The sequence below is a fragment of the Python bivittatus genome, unplaced genomic scaffold (genome assembly GCF_059951505.1).
Source record: "Python bivittatus isolate LINGU-HERP-01145 unplaced genomic scaffold, Pbiv_v1 ctg000020_np1212, whole genome shotgun sequence".
In the NCBI taxonomy this organism is placed as follows: Eukaryota; Metazoa; Chordata; class Lepidosauria; order Squamata; family Pythonidae; genus Python; species Python bivittatus.
In genome coordinates this window covers 53,087,585-53,097,298 of record NW_028277030.1, presented here as the reverse complement: position 1 = coordinate 53,097,298, position 9,714 = coordinate 53,087,585, and the positions used below count along the sequence as shown (strand labels likewise).

Sequence of the window (9,714 nt, the reverse complement as noted above, 5' to 3'; positions counted from 1 at the left end):
CATTTGTTGCATTTATTAATTAGCCCTGAAAGATGCCTGAAATGGTACTGAATGAAAATATTTCAAGATAAGAAGCTAATAATCAGATTTTACTACATCCAACATGTTTTCATGCTGCTCTGTAAACTAATCCTAAAACAGCACAGTGCTTTTGTCCTTTCTCTCCTTCATGAGAGAGAGAGAGAGAGAGACTGGAAAGCAACAGCCAGAAGTGAAAGGAGGCCTGACACTATCAGCCCCATCAGATGTTTCCTTCTATCTGCTGTCACCTGGCAATTTTTGCATCTTTTTCGCAGGTAAGTTTTCTATTCCAGACATCATCAAGATCATTATATTACATTCAGAAACAATATGTATGTCTGTGTTTTTTCCTCTCCTTTTTTCAAATCCCATTTTGTTAGGCAACAGCATCTAACCAGCCTTGTTTTATCTCAAAAAGGCTAGACAGGAATGGACCTGATCATTTATTTATTTATTTACTATAATTTTTATTAAAGAAATTTTTAGGAGAATAAAAACAATACAAATTTTGGGGAAAAAAGTAAATAAAGTAAATAAAAGTATTAGGTAAGTGGGGAAAAAAAGATGCAAAGAAAAAGAAGAGTTATAAAGAAGTGGCTACCAATCTTCTTAATAGCAGTTACAAGTTCATTTATATTTTACCCTCTCTCTTTACAGTTACCACATAATTTCCTTCTTTCCATAGTCTAGCCTTTCTAATCATCAAATTCATAAATCACAAGTTCCTTTTTTTTTTCAGCAAAAAGTCCATCAGGGGTTTCCAGCCACTAATAAATGTGGTTATTGTCCTTTCTCTAATCAGACAAGACAATTTTGCCATCTCTGCTAATTCTGTCATCTTCACAGGGATGGACCTGATTAGTATTTGGATAGGAGACCACCAGGAAATCCTGGGACTGTGGATTAGACTGGATACATTTTTAAAGAAATCTAAGAAGGTAACTTCATCATACTGTTGCCAAGACAACTACATGGACTACTTAACCTAGTACTGTAATTTTCAGATTAACTTGACTAAAAGGAGACTTGACTTCTACAAATCTGTACGTTTGCAGGCAAGGACTTTCCTATTGTTGATTTTTGAAAATCTCTCTGGAAGTCCTTTTTTGCTGAACAGAGGGTAAAAAGGATTAGTAACTAAATTATCCTGTGGGTGACAGCTGGACAAAAAAATACCTGTCTTATAAAAATGTTTAATATTATGTACCTCTAATCAGTAGTTTAAAATCACAACATTCAGTGGGACTTACTGGGAATAGGATTGTTATAGAAAATAATGTAAATAGCACTTGTGTAGAGATTAAGTTTGTAACATGGTGGCCTCCAAATGTTTTATACTACAACTCCCATATTCCCTGAGCTTCAGCCAAAACTGCAGATTGTGTGAGTTGTAGTCCAAAGCATCCAGAAAGATTATGTGGCTGATTTGATAATGCAAGCTTCCCTAATCTGGTATCCTTCAGTTCTGTTGGGCTGCAACCCGCATAATCGTCAGCTGGCAAAATCATTTGGAGGACACCAAATTAGGGAAAGTTAAAAAGCAGGGTGTTTATAGTATTCTCTATAGTAGTTTACATAATTTAATCCTATACAACCCTGCACTCTTACTGAGCCCAATCAAGTTACTCCCAGATAAGCAGCCTTGGATTTAAGTTTACCAGATGTCCAGTGAAAGGAAGATGTGTCCTCATGTCCTCCATCTAGCAATCATGGCCTTAAAATCAAATATTGTCCAGCTTTTTGAGTCTCATGATTTTTTTAAAGTTTTGGACTGTTTTTACAACAGTAGTCATTCAAACTTTTGTGTATTGTGAAATTGTCTGCTTCTTCTTTTCCCTCATCTGTTGACAGACTCAACAGCCTAGATTTACATTATTTATTTCCTGATTTCAGAAATCGGCTTCGATCCAACCCCTTCAAATCTTCAATCACTGTACTGTAGTCTGTAGATGACATGACTCATCATAGGTTCCCATGGTGAAATTTGAAAAATGCGTCATTGTCGATTCTATATTATCACTAGCATACGTTCTTGGAAATAAAAATTTGTTCGAAAAATATTGCGATTGAAAAACCAATCTTTCTAAAAAAAAGTAATTTCATATACGTGTAGGCCCAAATACTTTTTCTTTCTTTCTTTTCTTTTTGCAATTTTTCACTGTAACTTTTGTCACAGACGCCAAGACAGTTAAACAGTGTGTCCTCCTTTCCCCCTATTTGTCCTCCTTTCCAATTGTCCGTGTCCTCCTTTGCCTCTTCAGATGTCTGGTAACCCTACTTGGATTGCACAGTTTCGAGCTCACACCTTCCGGAGTCACACGGGAAAAATCACACAAGCATCATCAACTTGTGTCGATGGGCGAACGTCGGCTTCTGACTTCCGAAAATGTGGATTCGACTTTCTCTTTTCGAACAACCCGACCTCCGCTCCGCTACGCGGCGCCCTCAGCCGCGGTCTCCTGCACCGATGGCCGGCTTTCTGCGCAAACTCGACCCAGACGCCAGGCTGACACCTTCCCCGGCGCGTTCGGAAGTGGGATCGCGAGCCGGTGCGATGGGGGCCAGGGTGACCCGCGTGTTTAGCAAGTTTAACGTGGAGAATCGAGCGCACCGGGAAATCAGCAAAAAGAAACCCGTGCCTGCCCCGCGCCACCCCTCGGCAGCCCCTGCCACGCCGGCTTGTGAGTTCACCGGGGGCAAACGCGGTGCGAGTAGCGCTGAGTAATCAGTCCTGCGTCGTTTCCCTGATTTTTACTGCAGAGGGGCTGGTTTAAAGGAAGATTAGGGATGGGAGGGACGGAGGGAGCGAAGCGCTGTCTCAGCCGGGAAGATCCTCGGGCAGCCCCACGGCGGGGGCCGATTGCTGCGCTGCGTCTGAAAGAGCAAAGCCCTTTGCATCTAAGGGAACGTGGCCTTGGGAGTAAATCTTGCAGAGGATGGGAATGTTCATCGTCCGACTTTGTCCCTTAAATGACCAGCCTGCCAGATTCCTGTCTGGGGGTTGCACAAGCAAAAGCAACCGCGGCTTGGAGGGCAAGGGCGCTGGTGACATTGAAGCGTCCCTTCTGTCGCTCCAAACTTTTGGAAACAGCGCGCGCGCTAGCCCTGGGTCCCGCCCTTTGTTTCGCTTTTAGTGAGCAGCCGCATGCGCGTCTGCAGTCATGAGCAGGCTGGGAGCGGTAGTCGAGGATGCAGTAAAGGGTCAGAGACGCCGAGACAGAGCGTGGATACGAAGATCCTCCGGCTCCCTCAGTACATAGATAAAAATGCCAGTGATTGAACAACGTCTCCCTTGTTCTGGCTGCCTTTCTTTAAATCAAAATAGTCCTGTTGTAATTAACAAAATACACAAAGAAGGAATTTATAGCTCCTGTAACGAATGAGGTGGTGTTCTTTCCACCTCCAGATAGAACAGTCGCCACACATCACACTAAATCATGCTTGTGGTTTATTAAATCATGTGGTTTATTAAATAAGCCACAATTAGTTAGGTTTATGCAACATGCCAACACAAAAACAGAGGATTGATCTGCCCAGCCAGTACAAATATGAGTGACTAGCCATTTCTCAGGGCAGGAACACATGACATCATCCTCTACCCATCCCCAGCCCCCTGGAAAACAACTTCTACCTGTCTTTTCCTGCTATACTGTAAAAGTAGTGTTTTCTGATTTGTGTTGGCTCAGGTGGTGCTGTCCAGTTTACCCGTTGCACTTAATTTCATTGTACGCAAATGCTTCCATTCCAGTTGGCTACTGTGCGCTGCGGCAGAAGTCCCTCCTTCTCCTCCTCTTTGATCATTGGTCATTGCCATGATGGACATTTTATCTTGGGTAGCCGGGCCTGTCCCCTCCTGAAGAGACCTTGATGGTGAACCTCTGGATTTTTTTTCCTTCTTTATTTCCGTCGTAGATCAGTGAAACTGGACTTTTTCTTCCTCCATGTTCACTGTGAAACAGGGTCATGGTGGTTCCTTCCTTCCCTCCCCAGGTGAAACTGTCAAAAGTTCCATTGTTTTCCCTTCCAGCCCAGGTGACAGGAGAATGGTAAAAGTGTGGTGGTCTATTCGTGTCCCCAAAGATCCTCCCAAGGAAAGGAAAGTGATTGGTGCCTTTTTTCCTGGCATGGGTGGGAGGTGTAAAGAAGCAGGTGACTCTACCAGTCAAGGTCTGTGATAACAGTCTGGACAGAATTTTATTTTATTTTAACCAAAGCAGAAGAATGGGCTGAAATCTGGAAGGTGGTTTCCCACACCAGCTTCATTTCCAGCCAGTTTACACACAGGAGTCAAGCAGCTTAAGACTAGGGCATTGAGTGACCCCGGCCAGGAAAGCTCCTTAGAATATGTTCATTTCAATAGGCACCAGCTTGCTATAGCCAAAGCATATGCTCTTCAGCTGAAATCCATTAAAAGCAGTGAAGAATAAGACTAGTGTACAAGGATCCAGATTCTAATTTTCATTCAGCCACAACATTCACAAACTAAATCACAATCTACCAATAGAAGAGAATATGTGTACCTCAGGGTTGAACTGTGGAGTCTCTAGAGTTCTCTGAGCTTGGCTGTTTTCTTGCAAACGTTTCATTACCCGGCTAGGTACTGAAGCACTGAAGATGTTACCTAGCTGGGTAATGAAATGTTTGCAAGAAAACAGCCAAGCTCAGAGAACTCCAGGGATTCAACAAATCACAATCTCTTAGCCAAATATGCCTAAAAAGGTAGTACTTAAAACAAAATGGAAAAGCAGTAAGATGGGTAGAATAAGAATACAGAATACTGAATGTTAAGGGTGGGTGGGATTTTTTTCCTAAGCTGGCTGGCCTGTTTAACTTCCTAAAAAATCTTTACTCCTTCTTTTTCATGTCTCCATAACGCTGTACCGCGACAGTCCTCCTCAGCACATTCTGACCCAACTTTGGGGAATAATTGTTTTGAAGTTCTGAGACTAAGTGCTATTTCAAATGCAGTTCAACAGCCTGAATGTGTGTCTGTGTTTGTATATGCGCATACAAGCTTTTTGTTTATGATTTCATTTAGAACTGTACTATTTTGTTTTAAAAATGGAAAATACATTATAGGTTGTACATTTATTTCCCTTAGGGTCTGCCAGTCTCCAAGAAGAAATAAAGAAAAAAGATGAAAAGCTTCTTACTTTCTTAAAGGAAGTCTATGTTGATTCCAATGATCCAGTCTTGCAAGTGAGTTAGGGGGTCTTGAAATACACACATGATAATTCAGCTTTACATATCAAACTGGGGGCAAGAGAAGCATCAGGATTTTTCATGATATAGTCTAAGCAGCCTTTGCTTTCTTATGTTGATTTGTTACCCTTATCAGTACAGGCCAATGCATGATAATATATTTCTTTCAGTTTATGAATGCAATTAATCTCTTATACATTTCCCATTCTCAGTGGTGCATTTATCTGATAAATGCAAGGATCTATCTATGTAAACCTCTTTCACAGATTTCCCAAATGTCTTTTTTACTTTCCCTGCTCAAAATCCTGTTTTGCCTTTAATTTTGATCATGTACTGCAAATGCATCAGAATTCCTGGTAATTTGAAGCTCACTTAAAGACGGTTGCTCAAAAGTAAGCGCTTCTGAACAACTTACTTGTATTTGGGGTCCTGACAGTTAAGGTGCTTATAGAAGTCCAAATATCTGGAAGATTATTCAGAAATAATGTTAGCTGTGTTTAATAGGGCTTACTCTCTTAATTTCTAGGATAATTGATGTTGGCTTTAATGTAAGAGAGATAAATGGGCCTGGGGGAGGACTCTCATGCATTTGGCTAATGAGCCGGGTCCAGGGCCTGTAGACAGGTTATTCTCAGAGGCCAGAAGTTAGAAGGAAATGCTGAAAAATGCCCTGCTTGGGGTCTGCGTGCTTTGTCTTTGCCTGTACTGTGCCTCTGGCAGCTTGTTCTACTGCTATTCTTTCTGTTCCAGATCTTGACTTGCCTCCTTGTCTCTGTTGATCTCTTTCTCCCCCTCCCCTCCAGTCTCTGTAGAGTGCAGAGGTAGTTGTCTTCAGCCTGAATTTTAATGTTTCATGAGGTTATGTGAAAAAAGACCATGGCTGTGTTTGCTAATGCCGGGCTGGACTGCTGGGCTCCACTATCCTTTTGCAATTTTGTAAGAGAAATCCTACATCAATCTGTGAAGAGATTTCTGGGGAGCTTGGTGGCAACTTTGAGAAATGAAAGAATATCTCATTCTTAAAGGGTACCCCTCACTCCCCAGCATTGCTTATTCTAAAGTTAAATGACTGTTGGTGGTATCAAAAAGTAAAAACCCAGGAAGGGAAACAAATGGCGGCATAGCAAAGAATAAGCTGTGCAGATGGATGAGCCAGTTGTTCAATATAAAAAACGCATAGCTGGTCTTAAAACCCTCAAGCAAGAACAGGCTGTTTCTCAGTGTATCATTTTGTAAAATTCTTTGTGTTTTGATGCTGTAAAATAGGCCCCAGCTCAGCCAGATTTCAAAAGTCCTCTGCGAGGGATCATTTCAGAACCATCTGTCTTTCTTCTGGCAGCCCACTAGGTGGAGATGAAGAGAGAGAGAAAAATCGTTCTTTCTTTGCCCATTACCAGCCTGCAACTCTGACCAATGTCATCCTACAGGGGCTATGGGGCTTGGAAGTGCTTCCTTATTCCTCCCTGCTCTTGTATTTTTTACCCAACGGTCAATTGCTTGGCCTCAGTTACCAAAACGAAGGCTCTGTGGCTAATCCTAAGTACTCCATTTATGTGTGGGTTTTTTTTTTTAATTCTTAAAAAACAGTGATGCATATAAAAGAAACTTTCCTCTTGATTAGGTGGTATGACGGTCATTTATTTTTCAGAGAAAAATGCACCTCTGAGGTTATTTCTTTTATTCTGTTGTTAATGGGTAAGGCCTCTTGTCCTTTAGGTTACCTGAAGAACAAATCTTTATTGGGAATATTTTCATGAATAATCAGTTATAAATAGAACTAAGATTAAGGATATCTTGGCAGGCTGGAACTTTTGCCCAAAATTTATGGAATAAAATGCAGAAGTAAACACGCTTACATTTAGATACCGTGAAAATAAGTAGGGTTGCTCTAATTGGCAGTTGGATACTGCATCTAGAGACTTCTGGTTAGACAATATGAGAAACCAAATGCTAGACTGAGAGAGCCTGGGCCTAAGCCAGCAGGGCTGTTTTTACGTTCTTGATTGATTGATTGATTCCATTGATTTTTTTTTTTTTTCTTAAGCGCTCCAGGTAGCTTAGCATCTAGGTCCCCCCTCATTTTAGCCTCACAACCTCGCAAGGTTGGTTAAGCTGAGAGAGAATGTCTGGCTCAGAATCACCTGGTGGGTTCTCTAGCTGGGGGCAGATTTGAATCTTAGTCCAAGCTCAACACCTGTAATGGGAAGAAGGAATAACCTTGAGGGACAGGAGGAAGAGCCACTACCAAGACAACAGTCAGATAAAAGAAACCTGAGTCCAGAACAGAACTGTAACCTGAGTAAGCATCTCAGATAAGACCCTCCCTAGTTCTCATGAGGATAGAGGGAGGGAGGGGGGAAGCGCATTCAGAGGGAAAGGGGTTTTTAAAACCATTGGAAAAAAATAAAGATTAAGAAGCCACCATATAGCAAAACCAGACTACTATTCTATTTAGCTTGATTTTTGTCCTTAACTAGTGGCAGCCAGATTTAGGGTTTCAGGATTTTTTTTTTTTTTAATTCTACCTTGCTGTTGCTAGAAATGAATCTGGGATGTTGTATATAAAAAAATTAGTGTTCTAATGTAATATTTTTTCAAATAAACCTGAGACATTTCAAAACCTTAAAATAGCCAGAATAACCAGTATTATAACCAGGCACTTCTAACTATTAAATGGGGAACCAGCTAGGCCAATAAGAGAACAAAGAGTACAGGTAGTCTTTGCTTGGCAACCACTCATTCAGCAACCTTTCAAAGTTACGACGGTGCTGAACAAGGGGGACTTACAACTGGTCCTTGAAATTGCAACTGTTGCAGCATCCTCACAATCGTGATTGTGATTTGGGTGCTTGGCAACTGGCTCACAATTATGACTCTTGCAACGTCTTCCAGTCACGTGATTACCATTTGTGACCTACCCTGCCAGCTTCCTGAAAGCAAAGTCAATGGGGAAGACAGCTGGAGGTTGCAAATCACTCCTGCTCCTGCTGCTCTTTTTCCCGAAGAGCCCCCGGACAGCATGGAGATCTTGTACTCCATAGCGCCTGCCTGCCCATACTCCATAGCACCCACCTGCCTGCAGCACCTGCCCGCCAGCCTGCTTGCATAAGCACTTCTTGATTCCTGCCTCTTCCCACATGGCGGTCACGTGAAGTCCTCGCTTAATGACTTGCACAGTCCTTGCTTAATGATGGCAACAGGGTTGCCGTTGCTAAGCATTCCAGTCACATGACGATGCGCTTTATGACTGCATTGCTTAGTAACAGAAATTCTGGTCCCAATTGCCATTGTAATCTGAGGACTACCTGTAGTTCTTAACTTTGTTATAGGTGGTTAAATGAAAAATATATTATTTAATATAGAAGTAGAATATTGACTAACGTCATTTTAACTGATTTTTTGTGACCATTGTTTTTCTCCATCTTCTAGAGAAAAAAGAAAGAAAGAAACCTACATAAGCAGGAAGATTGCAGGCCGGTAATAGATGGACATTTCAATTACCTGGACATTCAGACTGTTCCCAAAGGCAAAATCTTGATAGAGGAAGCCTTGACTCTTCTCAGCAACCATCAACGCTCTCCAGAGATATGGACTGCGGAGAAAATAGCAAAGGAATATTCTTTAGAACTGAAAGATGTGACTAATCTTTTAACATTCTTCATCCCATTTGTTATGGAATTCCTTCCTCACAAAGAGAAGAAAGCCCTGGACTCCAAATAAAAATTTCAGACAAAACTCAAGAGACTTTGTCAGTTTTCAACCATAACTACATACCTAATTCTCCCTCCCCCCCCAACCAAGCGTACCCAGTTTCAGTAGTTTCTGCGTTTTCTTTGGCACGTCTATATTTGCAAACCAATCTGAGCATGGAGCTATGAAGTGGCGGGTGAAGGGAGGTGCGCCCTCAGCAAATCGTGTAGATATCTTAAATATTGTAAAAATGTTGGCTGCCTCGTGGATGATGTGTTCCAAAGCATGTGTATGTTACTCAGAATCAGACAATAAATGTGCATGATCTTTATACCTGATATTTTTCGGTTGGAGCTCTGCAGAAGCTCTTGCCCTAGTAGCATTCTATAAATAGTTTTCAAAACAGATTTGTATCTTCCTTCTGAGAAATTGCTAGTGCATATCTGTAGTTCCTGTCTTGGTTGACCAAGGAGTAAGCATACAAATGGGGAAGATTGAATTTAGGGAAGACATTCTTTTAATTTTGAGATTATTACCAGTGATAGAGCATTTGAGCCAAATGCCATTTTTCCTCTGTTTCAGTAACTGTTTCGATCCTAATTCTGGTTATCCTTCCCTTTGAGTTCTTCTACTATTTTGTTCAGCTTTTAATTATTGGCATCATGCCCATGAAATCTGTCTTAGTGGCTAAGATTGTTTCAGCCTCTCAGTGAATGCCTGTATTAGATAACTAGTGAAGATTCTGGATTTTATGACTATGTGAAAATAACTATTGATTCAGACACGGCTTTTCTCCTTTCA

The 9,714-nt window shown here is 41.4% G+C and overlaps 1 protein-coding gene across 1 annotated transcript; it reads left to right on the top strand.

Moving 5' to 3' along the window:
- Nucleotides 1-867: 867 nt before the first annotated feature.
- NDUFAF4 (NADH:ubiquinone oxidoreductase complex assembly factor 4) lies at nucleotides 868-9,244 on the top strand. Its single transcript, XM_007434925.4, has 4 exons — nucleotides 868-959; nucleotides 2,283-2,702; nucleotides 5,123-5,220; nucleotides 8,653-9,244. Exons 2-4 carry the CDS (start codon nucleotides 2,408-2,410, stop codon nucleotides 8,941-8,943), a joined length of 684 nt encoding a protein of 227 aa, XP_007434987.2. The 5' UTR covers nucleotides 868-959; nucleotides 2,283-2,407; the 3' UTR covers nucleotides 8,944-9,244.
- The last annotated feature ends 470 nt before the right edge of the window (nucleotides 9,245-9,714 follow it).

Coding starts and splice junctions, on each gene's coding strand:
- NDUFAF4 (XM_007434925.4), top strand. CDS start 2,408: ATGTGGATTCGACTTTCTCTTTTCGAACAACCCGACCTCCGCTCCGCT. Junction 2,703..5,122: donor AGCCCCTGCCACGCCGGCTT/GTGAGTTCACCG, acceptor TATTTCCCTTAG/GGTCTGCCAGTCTCCAAGAA. Junction 5,221..8,652: donor CCAATGATCCAGTCTTGCAA/GTGAGTTAGGGG, acceptor TCCATCTTCTAG/AGAAAAAAGAAAGAAAGAAA.